Here is a 21984-nt window from a genome sequence, read left to right on the forward strand (position 1 = left end):
ATCACAACAGAAGAGAATGAAGAGTAAATACAGCATAATAAATGAATGTCCACTTTGTTCTGGATCCGAATAAACACAGCTATTGTTTTTCCAGCTCTCCTCCCGTTGCCCTATAAGTACGGCTCGCGCTGACTCTCTATCATGTATACAATATTATAGCATGCACTTCCAGCCTTCTCAGTTTTACAAATATTTGCCATACAGACTTCTCATGTTTATTCAAAGTACTGAGTTACACTGTTAGAGAGAGATGGCCAGACGAGGGCCCTTTGGGAGGGGAAAAAGAAAACGATTCCAAATGAAAAGTAATGATTCATGCCACAGATAGTGTATAAACTCAAATATATGCTGGACCTCGCAGCGCCATTGGACAGTTCCACTTTATGCAATTTTGATTGGAGCTGAATGTTGCATAGACAACTGGGGATCGCGTTTCTCTAAATATGGCAGCGTGAGCACTTCTGGGTGTGTGCGAGTGTGCGAGTCGGGCCCCGTGTGAGGTGGGTGGTCTCCGCTCACTTATCATTATACAACACAAAAGCCTCATTGGTATTTTGAAAAGGAAATTAATATTGCCATCAGCAGTCGCTCTTGCGTGTGTCCTTCCCCAGCACGGCTGTGTTTGTGTATGTCTGAAGCGGAGCAGTGAATTTCCACAGAAACGGAAGAATTTCCACCTTGAACTCCGAACGATACCGTCCAGCTGAGCGACGACGTAGGAGGTTATCAATCCGCTCACTCTCGCAGCTTTTTCCGTGTCGGCCGTGAATTAATTGCACAACCCCTTTTCTCCACCATCTCTACCATGAAAGTGCCTAGAATGAGGCGAACTTCACTTTTGTTGACACTTTATTGGCACCAGATCCTTTTCTCTGCAGGGTGCATCACGCTTAGACACTTTCTGTATGGGAATAAGATGCCAAGAGGTTTGTCTTATAGTGGAACAAACATGAAATAGTTTTTCTATGTAGCATAATTTTAGCAAACAGGTTTCCTCCACAACTTGTTTTATGGTAGATTGCTTATTTTATTTGCTCAACAATGTGAGCTTCTGAGCTTTCTGTGTCTCTGCTCTGTCTTCTCTAAGCCCCAGTGGGTGGAGGCAGATGAGCGTTCACACTGAGCCTGGTTCTGGTTCTGCTGGAGGTTCTCCTCCCTGTTAAAGGGGAGTCTTCCTCTCCACTGTCGCTTCATGCATGCTCAGTATGAGGGATTGCTGCAAAGCCATCAACAATGCAGACGACTGTCCACTGTGGCTCTACGCTCTTTCAGGAGGAGTGAATGCTGCTTGGAGAGACTTGATGCAACCTGCTGGGTTTCCTTAGAGAGGAAACTTTCTCACCAACCTGGAGGATCCGATGGAGTCTGACTTTGGAAAGAGCCTTGAGATGATGTTTATCATGAATTGGCGCTATTTAAATAAAATTGACTTGAATTGAATTACTGTGAGATTAGCCCAATTTATTGGTTTATTTTAGAGCCTATTTTAGCGCAGACTGTTCTCATATGAGTCACAGAATTTTTCCTTGTTTAATTTTTTAAATCATCTCTCCCTGTGTTAAAAAAAACCCAACCACCTTTGTTAGTCTTTGCTATTTGTATTTTTCTCTGCCATGCACTCACTCAGTCCTTCTCCTTCAACAATTGCCATTCAGGTACAGAAAGGCTCCTTAACTTTAACCTCTTTGTTGTCAGCAACCTGTCGCACAGTCACAGTTTGTTCCCACGCTTCATCCAATCGTTGAAAACAATATTTACAGTTTGTTTAATCTGTAACCGCAGTGCTGCGTTTGTTCTGAATTTGTTTGAGTCTTAATCTCAGAGCCAACAAAGACCCAATGCAGGGTTCCCCAAGGTCAATTTTATTCAGTGTATAAAGTTCGCCTTAGCTTAGCTGTTTATTGCTATGTTGATGACATACAACTTTATATCTGTTGCCACATGACCACAACCCCCCACGCTAACTGGCCCCCTTGTGTTAAACATCAGTTTGGCGGGAAAATGGAACCTGTGCAAGCGATCAGATCATGTGCTCAGTCGGTATCATCTTCCACGGCCTGTTTTTATGGAGTTTTACCAAAATCTGGAGCCAGATTTATTGCTGGAAAACCTAGAGGTAATGAAGGGCTCATCAAGCTAAGTCCCTGGGCTGCTGTGGAGTTTTGCACTGAAGCGGAGACGTGTCGGCCTCGGATCGATACATAATCTGTACTTAATCTGGTTTCATTTTTTGGAGTGTAATGAACTGATTTGGCTCTGAAGGTCCACAGACAGACACAGGACTTCATCCAGTAAGTCTATAATGAAATTTTAACTGCACGTACTATTAAAATTGCAGTAATTTGTGCCTCGAATGTGCCAATAATCCTCCATTGTGGCACTTTGACTTTAAAACCTGACAGAAATCTCTTTATTTTATTGTCTTTCATTCAACCTCCAGGAGCCTGGCACAGCGCCGCCTGAATGTGTAATAATTATAGAAATGATTGGAATGGTAAGTCAGCAAATATTTGTCCCAAAACAAACAAAAGAAATGACTCCTTAATTTTAACTGCTGCAGAAAATCAGCTCAATAGCCCCATTAGAGTTGTTAATTAAATCCTTTTAATTTTCCAGTTAAAACAGGTTGCAGTAAACTGGGGTATGCTTTTATGTGCAGTGGGTTATCTTAGTGTAATAATCTTTTAAAAAATGATTTAGTAATAAAATTTAGTAAAAAGCCACTCATCCAGAATGCTTCCTTCTTGAATCCTGGAAAATGATGAAAGATTTTTTTTACTGGGCTTTAAAGCACTGAATGGTTAGAGCTGAACGATTAGTGGTTTCCAGAACCAGAACCAAACGAGGTTTTGGGTCGGCTTCGTTTAAAAACCTGCGAATTGTCGGATCCTCAAAGCGACCGTCCTGGGTTCGAGTTCCTCTGCTGAGTGTTTTCTAGGGTGTGAATCACCAGCTTTACAGCTACGCCACGTTATATTAATTTGTTCAGATTGCTTGTGTCACAAAGTCTGTTACGATACAATTTCCATTAAATTCTGCCCATCTAAAAGTATCATTTACATTATAAACTCACAATACAAACAAATATGATTTGACCATTTTATTCTTAAGCTCTTACAGGTATCAGCTATTTAAATAAAAAAAACCTGCTTCTTTTAATTTTAGAATAAATAATATTAGATCAACTGATCACTGTTGTCTCATGTCTTGTGAATTTCAAAATAAAGGTATAACTTTTATCAATATGGATACTTATTTTAATTTTGCATCAATGTAATTTGATCATTATTCATTTAATTGATGTATAGATGTAAATCGATTTATTGTCTCCCCCTCTCTCTGCTTCCTGCCAGCCTGCAGTCAAATAACGGCCACTAATGACACAAAATAAAAATAAAAGCGGACTAAAAATGTTTTCTTTATTGCAGTTTTCGAGATAAAAGCTAATTTTATCTTTACATATTTCAAAGTTGAATATTTATGGCTTTATATTTGATACATACATTTCAATGTAATTGCATGTAATTTTATTTTAATACCTCTCAGTCGCAAAAATTTTAATCTTGGCCGGATCTGTAACTATCATTATTCATCTTTCATGTGCTTTGTTAATATACTGCACTATAATTTGAAAAGTTGTGCCTTAAAATATTACACTTCTAAAAACTTTTCTTAACAGAAAATTGATTTACATCATTTTTGATTTAGTAAAAAGTGGAAATAAAAGCTCTTTCCGTAAAAAATTCAGTCAGAACAAGAGATCAGTACTGAAGACATGCTATAAATTTTAATAGACATATTGATATTTCTGAGGAGAAACAAGAGTTATCCCTACTTTTATTTACAACACAGGAATAAAAAAAAAATGTCACATACAGTACAATGGTAAAAACAAAATAGAGAACTTAAATAATTATTTTATTTGTGTAACTACTTAAATAATGAAAACGGTTATTCTATTCACACCCCGCCGTCTCAGCAGCTACAATGCAACTTTCACATTAAGTGCTAAAAAAGTTATGATTTTTTTTTTTCCCCCTCCATTTTACAGCATGAATAATCCGTCCTGATACATTGAACCCAGGTAGAGCTGAGCAAAGCAGGAGATGAACGACAAACACAGAATTTATTGGACTTGCTTTTTAAAGTACACGTAGAAGAAAGAAAAACAAAAAAACAAAAAAAAAGTGAACAGAGCTGTGCGTGCAGATGGGCGTAAGCCTGCGTGAACCTCGGTCTGGACGCGGGAGGAGACTCCTGACGATCCCAGCTGTGTTTAGCTTTCACTTTAATCACGATGCATATTTTCCCTTAGGTTAATTAGAAATCTGCCCTTTACGGATACGATCGGCCCCCCGACTGGAGGCCAAACGCCATCTTTGATCAGCTCACGGCGGAGACACATTTTTGACAGCGGTAATATAATCAGATGTCAGCGGGAAACGGATGCTCTCCCACAACTGTTGGGAATTACTCTATGCAGGCACAGACATGCGTTACATTTAAACTGACAAAAAAAAAAAAAAAAAACAACAACACACGTGTCTCTTTAAAAGCTGCAATATATATATAAGTACAACCTGACCCGACAAGCTTAGTTTAAAACTGCCTTCTAGGAACACCATATTCTCCCATATATTATTACGATTAAAAAAATAAACCCTCCTCTACGAGAGTAAAAGTAATGCTAGATTCTTATTTTTTTTTTTATATTTTTTTTTTTTGCAATGCTAAGTAGTATGCTCTATTGGAAATATACATCGCTGTGTTGATTCTTCCCTTTGTAGCGTAGAGTTTGGGCTTTAGTTTCAGTGTGAGACAATGAACTCCGTTTGTTGATGGAAGCCTGTGATTCGTGGTGTTTGTCAACGTCCAAACCGCTCAGCCGGACGTTACTGCAGCTTTAAATTCGTCCTGAAAGACGACGGTCGGGAGGTGAAGGCGGGTACAGTGCATGGAAGACAAACACTCCTTCAGAATCGCTTCTTTGTGTGTTTGCTCTTCCTTTATGCTGATGATGGGGGAGCACTCAGAGAACGCTGCAGATTGCTCTAGTTATCATGTGCCCACTAACTAAATACATCATAGATGATACATGATCTTTACACGTGACGTGCTGCCGCCGCAATGTGGCCGATGACTTCTGCTCCTCCCATGTCTGTGTGTGTAGACGACTACTTTGCACCAGCAACGTTTTTAATCCCTAAGGTCCTGAAATGGGTTTAGTGGCCCCTGAAAAGACGACCCAGAGTCCCGGTTTGGTGCAGTCCTTTCCAGAGAAGTTCCTGAAGCTGTGGACGCCGCTGAGGGCGGGTGGAGACGTGTCTGCAGGCCTCGTTTCCGCCGTGAACTCTGGTGCTCAGAGCAGATAGCTTATAGGTGAGACGTGGGAGAGGTTGTTGTTTGGGTCTGACGGGATCCTGGGTGTATCCGTGTGTTTGTGCTCGTTTGCACTCAGGTGAGAGAGATTAAATAGCCACATTAATGACGCCTTGGTTCGAGTCTGCTGGCGGTGGTAGGTAGATCTGTGTCAATGTGAGGGCGGAGGCGGGGAGCGGCCCCCCTCTGCGCACCCCTATACGATGTAGCTGGTCAGGTCCAGGAGATACGAGGTCATGTCGATGATGTGGTCCAGGATGCCGTCCTTCTCCTGGTCGTTGGGCATCCCCCGCTCGCTCTTCTCGCACTGAGCTCCAGAGTAGCCGCTCTTGCACAGGCACTTGTTTGGCTCTATGCAGACGCCTCCGTTGCGACAGGCTGGTTCACATTTAGCTGAAGTCACAGAAAAAAAAAAAAATGAGCCACACTGTAAACTGTAAAACTTGGTTTACTGTCCACGGCAGCGGAGGGGGGGGGAACGACACTGACCTATTCGGCAGAAGGGTCCCTCCCACCCGGGGCTACAGCAGCACTTGCCCGTCGGAGTGCAATGTCCGTTCTTGCAGTTTCTGGAACAAGCCGTCATTAGCAGCTCTGGTGGCTCCACCTGCCGCCGACACTCCTTGGGGGCATGAGGCCTGCAGCAGACGATGAGAGGAGATGTAAGAAATTATAGAGAACAGAACCAGGCTCTAACAGGGTTCCTGCAGCATAAGGCAAGTTAAATTCAAGACCTTTTTAATGCCACTTGAAATAAAAAGTTAAGACCAACTTCACGATAAACAACATAAACCTGGTAGCGACAGCTTCACCCAAATGTTTATTTTTACATAAAACATTACTTTCTGGCCCAGTAGACATGTTTAAAATTTTTAAAAACATTCCATATTGGAAGAAAGCTTAAAAAAAAAAAACAAAAAAAACAAAACAAAACACAAATTACAGATATATTTTGAACTACTGAACTGAATTCACAAACTTTGTTTTGTTCCCTACTAAAATAAACTATAAATCAGTTTTAAAACCCACAACATAACCAGTGCCAACTCTTTTTCGCAGCTATGGTCCGGCCGCAACAGTTTTTATTGGTTCCGCTATCGGGACGGAACCAATAATGGTTACATTGAGCCGTTCGGTAAATTAAAAAAAAAAATCTAATTGTGTGAATTATTTTACTGTTTGGTAAGGATTACAAAAATAAAATTCTAATTATGACCTGGTAACAATTTTAAGACCTAAGAAAGACTGATTTAAGACATGTTAATGCCAATTAAGGCCTTAGTTTTATATTACAGAATTCAATGCCTTTTAAGACCTTTTAAGGATCCGCGAGAACCCTGCTCTAAACAAATACTATCAATAATGGTCTTTAAAAAAAAACTACTGGCCATATTCATGACTCTGTTAATAAGTGTTAATATGAGACACATCGGATCCTCTAAAGAACTGCAGGTTAACAACCCTAGACATAGACAGCCAAGGCTACAATAGTAGGGTTTAGATTAAAGCGTATTTACTGAAATATCTCTGTAAAAATCCAGATCTAAATCCAAAAGAGAATTTTTGGCAATCTTTGAAAACTAATGGAGGGAACATTTATTTTAAGGTTGAGCTATTCTACATGAAAAGGTGCGCATAGTTCAGACGGCGTACACGAGGGCATGACCTCGAAGACTTAAAACTCTTCTTCAAAGTATCGACTCAGACTGAACACGTCTGCACACCGCACTTTTCAGATTTCATGAAATCCTGGTTCGAACGGAGAAAACCTTTCAGTCACGTTTTAGTGCTGCATGTCGAAGAATGAGGCTGAAAACATGAAAGGCGGAAGAAACTTTTTTGTTTTGTTTTTTTTATAATTACATTTTATGGGGATTCTGCCTTTATTTGAGTCATGCTGCCATTGTTTGTTTTATAAGCCTCAGAAGGAACAGCCATAAACTTCCTAGACGTAAAGAGCTTATAAATCAGCGCGAAGGACCAGGATAACAACTACAACATGCAGCACATGGGCCAAAGCAGGAGAGCAACTACAAAGCCTTACAAAACTATTCATATATCACCACTTGGCACATTAAATACACACGTTCAGTGCATTTCATTTGGAGTGTTATGTTGAGTGGTGCATAACTGGAAAGTAGAGGAGAAATGATAGATGCTTTTCAACAGTTTTAGAAATAAAAATCCCAAACGTCCAGCAGGCATTTATCACGTCGACGTCATTCAGATTTGATGGAGAGCATCTGTGAACAGCGGTAATAAAAATCTTGTATTTTTTACCCACTTTAGGGTCATGCTCTGCCGTGGGGCAGACTTTCAGGCTTTTATAGCCTCTCTCAGGTTTTCTTCCTGCACTCCCTCCCGTTCCCACAGCATGATGCTGCCACCAGCATGGATCACCGTGGGGATCGTGTGTGCAGGGTGATAAAGGAAATGCGTGGTCTGCAGGTCTAAACGTGACAACATGAAGGGAATGTTCATCTAGTCCTGTAAAATCTCTGAATGGTGCACGTGTATTGGGATCAATGCTGTCCCTCTGCTTCAAGACGTTTTACGCTACTTTTACCGCAGTCGGCATCTTTGCCATATTGTCAAGGACTGAACCGTGTTTCATGTTCAAAGCACAGGGTATTGTTTTATAACTTCTCCCTGACATGTCTGCCGTGTAACCTGGCTTGCACAATGCTGTTTGTTCTCTATGCTGGTGAAGATTCTCAGTCATCCCGGTCATGGTCATTCCAAAAAAAAAAAAGTAAAAAACAAAGCAACTGGGCTTGTTTTCCGTAGTTGAAGACGTTCCGCTTCCTCTTTCGGAAGCTTTCTCAATTCAAAAGGTCTGGAGTAATATGGAGTAACAAGCTTTGTACCATTGGCAAACAAAGGCCTTGCAATGGCTTAGATAACATGTAAATTCAATCAAAACAGGTCCACCTCTTAGTAATGAGCGGTCGTTAAAGCCATTAAGCCTTCAGATTGGACCGAAACTGGTCCACTCCTCTGTAACGAGGAGTCGTTAGGGTTGTTATTGGCTTGGCTCAAAGGAACAATGTTTTCATCACCCGATTGAGGGTGAGAGTTAAAGTGATGATTGGCCGGAATTAATCCTATAGCTGTATTGTAAGTTTTTGAGAGTTGGAACCTAAGGCCTCCTCCTCTGTTTAAGGTTGTTTTCTCTCTCTTAACGTAGACGGCTTCCTTCACACCCCTTTCAAACCAAAAAAAACAAAAAAAAATATTTGTTCTCTACTGTTATCTAACAAGGCTCTCAGTCCTTGAGAGAACAGTTTTAGACTGGCTGTACTGACTTTTACTGAGAGGAATCAAAGGTGAGGGGCTGAATACTAATCCAGACTGTTAAGATTTTTATTTGTAAAACAAAAAAATAAACAATTTTCAATTCTCTCACTTTATAATTATAAAACCCCGCTAGATACGTTGGAGCCTGTGGCTATAATGAGACAGTGTGACTACGTCTGCAGGACGCTGCACCAATCCCTGCACATCGGGTGTTTGCGGTTTCTCCAATCTGAGGAGCAAAACAATTCATATGGCCAAGACAAGGCCCCTCTTAGATATAAACATGACTTGGAAAATTTGCACAGACACAAACATCTCCACACCATATGTGTCAAGTTTGAGAACCAAAGAGGCGCACTGCAATCGTTCCATATAAAGACAAACATCCAGACACGCACATCAGCCGAGCGGGCTGAACCTGAATCTTTTCACATCACGCTCCATAAGTCTGGAAATAATAGCGAGGGCGTAATCAGGTTCAAATGCGAAGTGTCTGTTAGAGCCTGTTGAACACTGGCCCACACACACATGTACAAACACATCAGGGTTTGTGGGGGAGAGGGGAAGACATATTGTCGTGCTAACGTTGCTGTTGTGCTGAGGGACAAAACGGCGGACAGTCCAACACAGGCAGGGTAACTGGACTCTGGTATGAGAGGCGGCAGGCATGAGCAGTGAGGTCAGTGTGTGTGATGTTTAGGCCATTAGAGAATAAGCCTCATCAATCATGGCCTAAGAGCAAATGGTCATTCAGCAGCAGAAGCCAAAACGAGATGCAGTTCAGCACCAGTGCTGAAAATTTCTTCCTTTTAAGCCAAAGTTTCTTCATGAACATAAACTCCACCTGTGACTGGAATACTTCACCTGACACAACGACAGCCAAACCTTTTGCTGACACCTTGTTCAAGTCTTATAGAAGAAATAATATTTAAAAAAATGGTTTTATTTCCACAGAACGTCGAATAAAACTGTATATTTCTCACTTTTTAAATAAAAGCTTAATAATTTGACTGGAAAAAGGGATATTCTTGCAGCTCATAGATGCTCAGGTAAAGCTATGCTGACTGCTACGATTTCCTGCACTGCAAAAACCGATCTAAAAATAAGTAAAATGTTCTTAAAGTTAATGTATTTATCCTTGATTTGAGCAGGTAAATAAGATTGTCTGCCAATGGAATGAGTATTTTAACCCCTAAAATAAGATAATTAGACATCCTGCACTTGAAATAAGATGATTGAGATGTAATGTTCCTATTTTAAGTGCAAAATTCTTATTCCATTGGCAAATCATCTTATTTACCTGCTCAAATCAAGGACAAATACACAGATTTTAAGAACATTTTACTTATTTCTAGTTCCGTTTTTTGCAGTGTGCATCTCAGTGTAAATCTATATGCGGATCAACAGGAAGGCCATCGTCTCTTCCACTCTATAAACTGACCTGAGTCCAGAGCCAGAGTCAGGTTTTGGATCACTTAGTCTGTGGAGTTGGTTTGGGAATGAATCCACTCTTAGATCGATCATCAGTAGATTTTATCACCTATTTTAAAGGCTGCAGTCAGTGAGAAGAGATGCGCGTCCTTATTAAAAGTGTCGTTTTTGGTATTTCTGCCCGCCAAACGCTCTGATAGACATGCTAACTGACTGCAGTGGCAATAATGTGGCTGTTCTTGTGCTGTAATGGCTTTTAATTTCAGGATAGAAGGTGGTGGGGGGGGGTTGATTCCCATGCTCCCATCAGCACCCAACTGCAGACTCCATGCCTGTTTGGCTTTTGTTGTTGCAGGCTGCATGTAGTTAAAAAAAAAGAGCAAAAAAAGGAAGAAAACAGAAAGAGGAGGAAAAAGAGAAAGAGTAAGAGTCCCTGGAGAGTTGGGGGGTCCGTAGCGAACACTGTTAATAGCAGGCAGGGGTCAGCAGCACTGCTAAACAGCCTGTACGGCTGCCAGGGTGGCTGTGAAAACAGCACCTGCTGGTAGCGCCACTTGACAAAGGCAGCTGGGTCAACAGCCACTGTGGGAATTTATCAACTCTGGAAGGGGTGGTGCATGTGTGATAGTGAGAGAGTGAAAAAGGCAAACCCTGCTCTCACATCGCTTAGAGAAAAAACGAGAGAGAGAGAAAAATGACCCGACTCCAATAATTACATTTACATTACAATTTAATGTCTTATATTAATACTGGAGCACAAAGTTCAGGATTGGAAGCATAGTTGTTTAAGTATGAGAGAATTAACTGAAGGCTGAAACAAAGCCCACCCTGCTCTCTAAACGAGCCCAACGTTAACGCTGGACTCTCTGCATGTTGTTTCACAAGTACGGTAAATATTATTTCTAAAAATTTGTCCCAAATCTCATTTTTTACTTCAGCCGGGGCGTATTTAGCTTGTTAGCTTGTGAGGCCTGTTTGATTGACACGGGCTATATGTGAGAAAAGAGCTATGGAGTGGTGTACATTGTGCGCCTCAACAATGGCTTAATCAAACGGCCCAGTGTGGTCTCCTTTGCTGTTTTGTCATCTGACTCCATTGTTTGGGGGCTCCTTTTGTAGGTTCGCTCCTTGTTTTAATTGTGCGAGAAATTTACTGTGCATTGTCGAATCTGGGGCTATTCAGTGAGGCTGGCATGCAGCTTTGTAAAGGAAAGGACCACAGCAGAGATGTAGGAAGATTTAAGAGGGATAGGGAAATAGAGAAAAGGCTTTTTTCCTACAGGGTGCTGGGAGCAAATGCGACGCACCCTCACAAAGGCTCACAGATGTGCATGTGTGTGTGTGTGCACCCACCACCCACACAGTTTACATCCATATACACAACCCACAGAGAAGCACCCGATGTCCGCTCTCCGAACGCGTTAGAGATTTGTGACTTCCATGGCCAACGCGGTAGATAAAGGAGGAGCCTATCTGAAGTAAATTGGCGGCGCCTCCAGCTGACAAAGCCTTGAATGTGTGAAATAGCCTTCCTGTTAATGCGCTCTCTCCTTCTCTGTGGCGAGCGAACAGAAAAGCAACGAGCATTTTACTCAGAAGGCGTTTCAAGGTTTAGCTGTTTGTCACTTACATCAGTACCAACAACCGACGGTTAAATCCAGACACTTACACTGAATAAAGAATCAACTCCCTTTTTTCCTCAGTCTCTGACATTAAATTAGCAGAACTTTCCCATTTAAGATCAGTTATAATTGACAAAATTATTTCTATTTGCCTTCAAGCACGTTGGTGGTGCTGTGATGATACTACAGGCTGTATTTTCTGATAGGTTGCGTAACATGATAATATTCGGAGACACACCTGTCGATGCGTTTTAAGGCCTCAGATACTCGGCTTTATGTGTGACACCGTGGGGAAATCCAAGGAGAGCCGGGAAGATTTCAGGTGGAGAATTTCCAGCAAGTTAAAGCTTGGGCACAGATGGCGTCTTCCAAATAGACGACGGCCTGAATAAACCACATTTGTTGTAAAATCTGCATGCGGAGCTGAAAAGGTGAGTGCAAAGAAGGCCCACAGACCTGCCTAAGTTATGGCCAGAGGTTTGTGGGAGGATCTGCAAAACGTTTGACTCAAGTCATCCAGTTTAAAAGCCGATTCTACTAGATATCAAGGAAACGTTCATCCATCCATTGTCTAAGCCAGTCCACCACAGTTTCAAAGATTTAGCATTGATATTGGGTTTTATCAAACAGAAGTCATTTTGGTAGTCCAAACTGATCTAAAACTGGAAAAGTTTAGATTTAATGTTAGTTAGAGAAAAGGTTCTGTTTTCACTTTATAAAGTGTAGGTAAATATCTGGCTTTAACTGTATGTAAATGTATACATGGAGAGGAATCAGCGATACACCGATCAGAGGTTTGTGGCCTACCTGCTGATTCTTTCCTGTTTCTAATTTGAATTTAGAATATATCATAAACAACATTCTGAATCTCGCTAATTTGTCACAAGTTCGATAATAATTTATGCTCTACACAGCGTGTCCCATGCCAACATACAGGTGCTGGTCATACAATTAGAATATCAGGAAAAAGATAATTGTTTTCAGTAATTCCATTCAAAAAGTGAAACTTGTGTATTTTATTACTTCATTACACACAGACTGATATATCTCAAGTGTTTATTTCTTTTAATTTTGATGATTAAAACTGACATCTCAGTCAGGTTGAGGCCAGCTGCCTTGCTCAGCTGCTGTGGTGTACGTTGGTATTGTATGTAAAGCACTTTCTAATACCTTGTTGTTTAACGTTGCAGCACCAAAACACACGCAGTGATGCCCATTTTAAAGCTGTGGCAATAATTACGGTGGTTATATAAAGATTATATAATCTGAAATCTTTTCATCCCACAGCTCTGCCACAAATAAGCCCCCTCCAGCCTTTTTTTTTTTTCTTTCTTCCTCTCAAATACACCATCACTCATACCGCACACATTCAGAGTGTTTCAAAACGCATGGTGGCCTATTTATTATTGGAGGGGTACTCCAACTGACAAACAAATACCTAGAAATGAAGTCATCTGGCCAGGACATGTTTACACAAACACTGCTGAGCGATTTTATGGCTGATGTTTTCTTGTAAGCCTTTACCGCTCCCCCTAACAGCTCCACCATTTTCCCTCCGCTATTCCGTGTTCCCAAACACAAAGTTGATGAAACCTCCCCCCCCCCCCCCTCTCCCTAGATGCTATACAGGACCACAAAACCCACTAGAGCCCAATACACAGCTCAGTCTGAACAAGCTTCGAGGTCCAGATGTCCTTTGCAATGTGGAAGAGAAAAGACGAGCATTGCAAAAACGGAACTTAAAATAAGTAAAAAATGTTCTTAAAATTAGTGTATTTGTCCTTGATTTGAGCAGGTAAATAAGATCATTTGCCAATGGAATAAGATTTTTGCACTTAAAATGTGAACAACTCATATCCATCACCTTATTTCAAGTACAGGATGTCTAATTATCTTATTTTGGGGGTGAAAATACTCATTCCATTGGCAAATAATCTTTTTTACCTGCTCAAATCAAGGACAAATACACTAACTTTAAGAACATTTTACTTATTTTTAGATCCGTTTTTGCAGTGAGAGGACCACCGGACTTGGTGACGTGCTAAGGTCAGACACGTTAGCTGCTTCAACCCCCCCCCCCTCCATTCTTTTGGTAACCAGATCCTAATAATAAAGCCAGAGTGTATTAGGAGTCAGGTCTCCAGCACCACGGGGTCCACTCAGACTAAACACGACCGGTTGATAGTGGAAAGAACGGTTCTGTGAGAGAAACACGTTCTGCAGGCTCTGAAAACATAAATACAAAGCGAGCCACCAGGGCCCCAGTGAAACATCTGTGGTTTCATTAATTGTGCGTACGCCTGGGTGGCACTGTCGTCACTCAGGAATAATCAGCTGCAAATACGTTGCTATTATGAATCAGACGCATACAAATTCCCCCTCGGAGAGTCTGCTTTTCTTATTTGATCTGTCTCGTTCAATCAAACGCGACGGACCTTTAAGCAATACAACAGATTTGGGATTTTCTTTGTGCATTCCACTCGATGATTTAGTGACTTGAGTGGGTTCGGCTCGGTCCAACAGGAACTTTCTCATCCATCATGAGCAGAAAGGCCAATGATAAGATAGGCGGAAGAATCAGCGGCGGCTTGGCCGGCCGCAGAAAACGAACTTGGTTTGAAAAACAAGGTCTGCGTGTCTGAAACTGTTTTCTCTCTTGTGACTTTTTACTTACTCCTCCTGTGCTGTGTGGGATAAATTTGTTTTCCTTCCTTTGAGAGACAAATGTTTTTCACATGGGCTTCATAGAGCCCTTATATTCAAAATGATTTTCGATCGTTGAGTAGTGCATGTGGAACGGATTACGACCTACTGACACGCACATTTATAAATGATAAAGTTGCTTTCATGCGCATTTCCACGTTACCGTTGCGGAGCATCAAATATTTGAGCATTAGACTGCACACAGAGGGATTGGATTTCACTGTAAAATCGATTTATGCGTGCTGAAGCCTTGTGATGACGAATAAAATACGACACCTGCAGCAATCTTTATCCAAACGTGCTTATTTAAAACAAGTGAAAGTTCCAATGTTTGACAACAGCTGAGCTTTGGATTGTTTTTTATACTAACCAGAACAATTACTTTAGCAAAGTTTTCTTTGACACGTTTGGAACAAAGTCACACCTGGCCAGTTAATCAGTTCAGCTACTAGCAGCTCCTTCCTTACAATAACAGTTTTGAAATATTATCCTCTAGTTTCTGCTCAACATTTGTTGTGGATAAAGAAGGCGCTCGAGTGATGACTTGTTGAAAAGCATCATTGCAAGAGATGATGTGCAACATATGCAAAGTTTAATGTTCCTTTAGTATAAGTACTATAGCTCATAAAGGGTAAAAACAATGTCTAGCCTGGCTCTTTGACAGAGGTGATGGTTTTGACAGAAAATGTCCCAAGCCTCAAGTTGAATACAGACCAGATTAACTACGTCACAGTAAATGTTTTTTAATTATGTATTAAGACAGAAATGATGGAAATTGAATGGGAAAAATATGTTTTTTTTCTGTATTTATGCTGATGATTACTGATGATCCAGGGAAAACTGTCTCATTGTGATCTTTGGTGGATATCCACACTTATTACTCTGCAGTTTGTTCAGTAGAAGTGTCGTGGTGTACAGAAATCAATGTTGCGTACCTGGGTCTGTTTTTAGTTCTAGTTTGATAAGTTTATGGTTTCAAATAAAAAGTGACTGCTCCTAAACTGACTGGAGATTTTGGTGATTCTGATTTTTTTTAAATAGAGGATAAATTGCAATAACCACTGACTGGATGAATGCTTACATAATACAACATTGAAGCTACTTGAAAATTGTTTGTGGGGATTGTGGGATGTCGTCTGCAGGACCTAGACTCAGTTTATGCTGCAGAAAAGGGCCAGACGCATTGCTACAGATCACACCCACCCAGGAAACACACTCTGTGACCCACTTCCATCAGGTAAACGCTTCACAAATATTAAATTATAAACTAATAAACTTAAAAAACAGCTTCTTTCCGAACGCTGTAAAGGCTATCGCCCCCTGCTGAGAAGTCTGTAGTCTGTGAGGCGTTGAGTGATTAAATAATGCAACAACACGGTAACTCATATTGTTTACAAAGGGACCGCTATCGTACATTTTTTTGGACTCAGATACGAGTTTTATCAGACAGTAAAGACTGTTTGGATGCTTTAAGCATGTTGGTCAGTGCAATCAACTGATTTCATTTATATTATGTTTTGTTTGGGTCTGCATCTGTTATCTATGTGTAACTTGTCTCTCTCAACAAATATCACTATGGTAACACAAAGATTTGTGATTCTTAAATGGTTAATGATGTTTAGAAAGAAACCTTAATGTTGCTAAATAGCAGTTTAGTGGCAGCTGGGAGTCAAAAAGACTTGGTGCCACTTCTTAAAGTTGTGCCACAGAGCGCTGCACTGTGGACCCATGTCGGCAGGTCCCGGCTCTGCATGGGTTCAGGTTTAAAACAGCTTTTCTTTGGTAAAGGTGCGTAGCGAACAAACGGGGCAGTAGCGATATTTTCAATCCTTGTGTTAATTTGTGTAATTTACACATGAACCTTGTGTGAGACATTAAGACTGGACAAATAAGAATCAGTCACTAAACTAAGAATCAGGTAAACAGAAGAAAAGAATTTGCTGAGTGTACCTTTTTGGGTCGACCAGCTTGTAGAGTTTCCCACTGTGCGACTGTGCCATGCTTTTACTGCTCACTAGGATGTAGACTTCACCTGCAAGAGTGAAAGAGTCACACAGCAAATTCCTGTTAGCATTACATCTTTACATTAAATAGGTCTTCTTGCAATATGCCAGCAGGTCTAAGCAATCTATAAAAGGGGAGAAACTGTGACGAGACAGCAGACATGAGGATGAAAGGAGGGGGCAGATGAAGAAAATCAGTGTAGCTAAAGTGTCCACAATGCTCCACTTGCCAAGGCACTTTAAGAAAAAGTTTAATGGGACAATTGGGTACTCATGACTGGGAAACAGGCGGATAATTTAATGAGGAACAAGCCTGCAAGAAAATTCCATACGGGGATAAATTGTAAACATGTGTCTGTGAGGCCCCGTCTTTGGGACATATAATTCTAGCGTTGCTGGCAATGCATGATCCACTGCAGGAATCTATAAAAAGCTCATCAAATAATAACTCCAAGACCTGGCAATAACAGCCATCCAGCATTCATGAAGCCTGTGAGAGCAATTCACATCGTATGTACGTTTTGATTCAAAACATTACCACTGACAGTTAACCATTTAGTAAGTGTCTGGTGGGAGTCCAGCTGGCAGAAATGGCTAAGATCCTTTGTCTCTGTTTACCCTGGGTGTCTTACCCTAATGCTACAGTTGCCCTGTTAAAAATTAATCTATTAAGCAATAAGGGAAAAAAAAGCTTTAGACATTGTTTTGAAGCAATTAATTTAATATTACGTCTATTTTCCAGGTTTTCTGGGGCGCTTATTTGCCCCAACGACATGTTTTACGTGAGAAACGGTTTCTCCTGATGGTCCATCCATGTACAGCCCTGACCATTAAGCATCCGACTCGCCTGAATCCTGCACTGAAGCGCCTGTAAGCTAAAAAACACGGTATGGTACCACATCACACAGCCGTGGGGAACGCTTCTGTTTCTAGGGTCTTGTCTTCACTGCAATAGTCACAGATTATATTAAAATCCCAGGTTTTCTGATAACTACGCAGCTCTAATTTTGAGGTGTTTGAGCTTCTTCCTGACGACAGACGACTGTAAGAGGCAACGCTCTCGGCAGCTTTGACCTGGAAGATGTTTGATCTGTCTTCTCATCAAAAGGTGTTTCCATTAGAGGCTGATCATTTCCTTTATGAACGAGAAGATTTACTTCTTGAATGAAATATTCGTCTTGGAAAATTTCATAAGCAACTGAAGTAAACAACTGAATTACAATGAAGTTACAACAAATCTGATCAAAATGATATTAACATATCTAACGGCAATGACTTGAGTTTTACAAATGCTACATGGTTCATGTTTTAAAACCCTAAATTTGTTAACAGGTACCGCTGTGGAGAAAGGGGGACATTTATCAGAGGGAAAGATGTGAAGTTTGGTTTTGCAATACTAACCGAGTTCATCCTCTCCGAAACCCAAGACGTGCCCGACGAGGGCCGAGCCGCAGGAGACGGAGCCCAGACACAGAGCCTTTTCCTGCCACTGCTCACCGTCTGACGATGTGGCAAACGGAGACTTCTGAAGGATCCGCAGGTTTCTGAGGCAAACCAGAGGGAGAAAAGACGCAGGATGTTCAGTGTCGTTTTCATCCGACTGCCTGATCCTATGGAGGTGGATTTTTTAATAATTTTCACAGCTACTATTCGTAGTGCTTGTGACAAAGTCTGAATTAATATCTGTTATCAGGCTGAATGGCTACGTCACATAATACGGTTCAGGGATCAATCTTCTTTTCCACCCAAAGTTGCAACCGATGTTACTCAAGACCTCAGCTTTAGTTTCAAAACAAACAATGTGCCGGGGCTTTTCTACAGCCACAGCGATGCGCTCCCAGATCGTAATGAGACACAGAATACAGCGACCACACATTGTTTTAAACACGGTGCCAACTCCTGATAGCGCACCAGCACAATATTTACTTCCTTTGCTTACTCGAGCGTCAGAGTTTGACATCAGCAAAGTAGGATGAATTACCAACAGAGGAAAAGTGTGAACAGCACAGGACAGGATGCCTTGTCTCCATTTACACTCATTGAGCAATTCTGCTGTGGTGATAGTAACACAAAACCTGTTTTCCCACATGGGTGGAACTGGGTGCAGTTACTTACTGACTGCCTGCATCTGTCAATTAAAGAGTTTTTTCACTGTGGGGAAGTATGGATATATTGTAACTTTTCCCTCTGATCTGCTTATATTTCCCTATCAATTTAGACTTTTATCAAAACACTTTTTCTAGTAGAACAGATAATGTTTCAGGGCTTTTTCAATTGGAAAATTATTTACATGGTAAACATGAATTTGAATTGATTACTGTAAAATAGTTTTTAAAAGACCATAAAGAATAAACACCACATGTTAAATCAGATTTGTCCATAAACCGTTAGCGGCCATTCCTGTTTCATGCTCACCCATTTCTATCTCCAAACACGTAGCTGCCATACAGTCTTCTCGACTGGCAGCCCCTGTAGATGAAGCCCCCCACGGGTGGTGCTCCTCCGCTGGACTGCAGGTCATAGACAGAAGGCTCGTTTTCTATGAAGGAATAAAGAGATGTTGGTTTGATTCCAGCCCATCTGATGGACTTACAGCCTGCTTGCTTCCTGTGAAAACAAATCTAATTGGTCTGCATTGTGACAAACACTTTTTTTTATTTCGAAGGGTCTTTATCAAATCTGGAAAAGAATGTGTTCCTCTTTTAGATTAGATTAGATTTTATTGTAACTACGCATGTCACAAGGACAAGGTAGTCAAATACAGTTAGCTTCTATAATCGGCTCTGGGAAAGTATAAAATACACACATTTCAGTTGTGAGTTAAACAACAGTAAAACATCTGAGACGGTTTAAGCTAAAGCAATAGAAAACATTTTCTTAGAAACAATTATTCAGGTAAAAAAAAAGAAGATGTAAGTGATCTTGGCTGCTTTTAAAAAATATGAGTTGGTTTCTTATTTTCATTTAAAATTCGGGTGACTGGTTTGATCCCACATGAAACCAGACGAGAGCTGGTCTGAGGTAAGAAATAATTCAGATGAGAGATTATGGACTAAAGGAGGCTAAAATATCAGGGAATGTACGCCTTGAATGAATTTATTTAATCTTCATTCATAAAGGTTGTTTTATAAGACCCAAGATCCACCTGTTTTAAGAAACCTAATCCCTCCCAGCTGTTGTTTTCAGCACTTAGGCATCATCTTCATGAGCGTTTAAATGTTTCTTGTGGACCAATTCTCACGTTTCCTTGGACAAACCCAAAACACAGACACACAAAAAAAAAAAGAGATTATCTCTGGTTCCAATCATTTCTCGTTTACCCTTCACTGTGTGATTTCTAAATTTGTTGCCGAAACAATGTGGTCTTGTGAAATGAAAGTCATTTATAACAACAGATGTCAGTTTTACAGGGATGAATATGAAAGGTTATCCAAGAGGTGAAACTATTTTCACTATATCACGGCATCAAACAAACTCGAGCAAAGGTTACGGCCGACAACGTTTTCTAACAGTTGACCTTTGCTTAACATGAAAAAGTTAATATTAATAATGAAATCTCACCATAATCCTTCCCCTTAGAAACTTCCAGTATTCTCCCTGCCGACGTGTTTTTACCACTGGCGTCGGTGCAGAGGATAACAAGGCTGCCGTTGTCCGTCTGCAGGCGATCCACGGCACACCTTCAGAGCACAGGATGCCAACAGATGGAGTTTATTTCATCAGTAAAGTTTCTACATCAACCAGCCACATGACAGCAGTTCTGCTACAGTCCATAGCACAAGTATTCATAACCCTTTAGTTTTTCACATTTTGTTACAACTAACATGGAAATTTATGGAATGGAAAAACACAAAGCAGAGCATAACGGTGAAGGGGAAGAGATATGATTTATGTGCCATGCATAAGCAACCATTCCCCTTCACTCTGATGCCCCGAAATAATAAAAAAGAGCAACCAACTGTCCTCAAACGTCACTTATTACTAAATAGAGTACATTTGTGCGTATTTCAATCTCAGTATAAAACCAGTTGTTCTGTGAATGCCTCAGAGGTTTCTTAGAGAACATTATAATCAGCTTTATTGGCCAAGACTGTGTGGACAAACATGGATTTTGACTTTGGTTTTAAGCGCTCACAGCGTGCAATTAAGTATAAATATATAAAATATAGCTGAAAAATAACTGATAAAAGGAAAAGTATGTGTATATATGTCAATGTGCAGCTATTTTTTAAATGTAAAGATACAACAGGAAGGTTGTGGGAGCAAATATGTTTATTTTGTTTAACAGCAGCCAGCTGACTACGCTGTGTGGGGCTTATTGTGTTCATCAGGAGAAAGCCTGGCGGGAATAACGGTCTCTGTGGCGGCTGCTTTTTGCAAAAATAGCTTTGTAGTGCCGACCTGAAGGTAAAAGCCCAAACAGATCAAGGAAATCAGCGAACAAACGGCATCATGAAAACCAAAGAACACAGCGGACAGGTCAGGGAGAAGTTTAAAGCAGGGTTAGCTTATAAGTCCATTTCCATCCTCTGATCGTCTCATAGAGCTCTGTTCAATCCATTATCTATAAAAAGACTACGGCACAACTGGGAGTCTACCAAGAGATGTCCAGTGTCCACCTAGACTGACAGGAGACCATTATCCATAGAAGCAGCCAAGAGGCCCCGGGTTAGTGTGGAGGAGCTGCAGAGACCCCACATCCATGTTTCCTAAATATTACAGGTTCTCGGCTACTAAAAACAAACAAACAAATGTAACCAGTTTTTGCGTTATTATATGTAATGTGAACCGAAGTGGCCAAAGACAATATAATATATAAAATATTCTTGATTTAACTGAGAGCCCTTATCTGCTTTGACTAACGAGCTTGGTCCTCCTCAGGGTCCTTTGCTAAGGTAATGCAGTATTTTCTCTGTTTATTTACGCAGATAACTACATTATTGATGCTGTTCTTATTGTTTGGGTGTGATGTATTGTCTTCTCTGTTTGAAGCTCTAGACTGAATTCCAGGTTATGATTGTCATATTAGTAATAAATCATTTGATCTGAGTTTAGGTGGGAGAATCTGTCTGAAGGACAGCCGTCATTTGTAAACGACACAAATCTGACCTTAGTGGAAGAGCGACAAGAATGAAGCTGTGAAGAAAAGTCATGAGCAGTTTGCTACGAGCAACATGTAGGGAACATGTGGAAAAAGGTGCTCTGGTAATTTTAGACCAAAATGTAGCGGAACGCTAACACTAAAGATTTCCCTGTAAACAGCATCCTCATGATGAAACAGTGGCAGCATCATGCTGTGGGATTACTGGTCTTTAGCAGGGAGAGGGAAGCTTGTCAGAGTGGACAGGGGGGTGGATGGAGCGAAATGCAGGGGAATCCTGAAGAAAAGCTGGAAAAGGCTCAAGATCACCTTCCAGCAGGACAATAAGCAGCTACTCTGGAATAGTTTATATATCAAAGCAAACACATATGCTGGATCGTCCCAGTCAAAGTCCAGACCTAAGTCCAACTGAGAATCTGATCAAGACTTGATAAATGATGCTCAGAGA

At 40.9% G+C, this 21984-nt stretch overlaps 1 protein-coding gene across 1 annotated transcript in view; it reads right to left on the reverse strand.

Annotated features, from left to right (window-relative positions):
* Window positions 1-3761: 3761 nt before the first annotated feature.
* Window positions 3762-21984, reverse strand: part of LOC105926518 (hedgehog interacting protein) — a 38918-nt gene continuing 20695 nt past the window's right edge. The window contains exons 8-13 of the mRNA XM_012862894.3: window positions 19997-20115; window positions 18851-18974; window positions 17837-17979; window positions 16383-16464; window positions 5869-6017; window positions 3762-5772 (exon numbers count right to left, since the gene is read on the reverse strand). Of these exons, the coding sequence (XP_012718348.2) occupies window positions 5576-5772; window positions 5869-6017; window positions 16383-16464; window positions 17837-17979; window positions 18851-18974; window positions 19997-20115 (814 nt within the window). The 3' untranslated portion in view covers window positions 3762-5575. The remainder of the gene's footprint in view (window positions 5773-5868; window positions 6018-16382; window positions 16465-17836; window positions 17980-18850; window positions 18975-19996; window positions 20116-21984) is intronic.

The sequence above is a fragment of the Fundulus heteroclitus genome, chromosome 5 (assembly GCF_011125445.2).
Source record: "Fundulus heteroclitus isolate FHET01 chromosome 5, MU-UCD_Fhet_4.1, whole genome shotgun sequence".
Lineage (NCBI taxonomy): Eukaryota > Metazoa > Chordata > Actinopteri > Cyprinodontiformes > Fundulidae > Fundulus > Fundulus heteroclitus.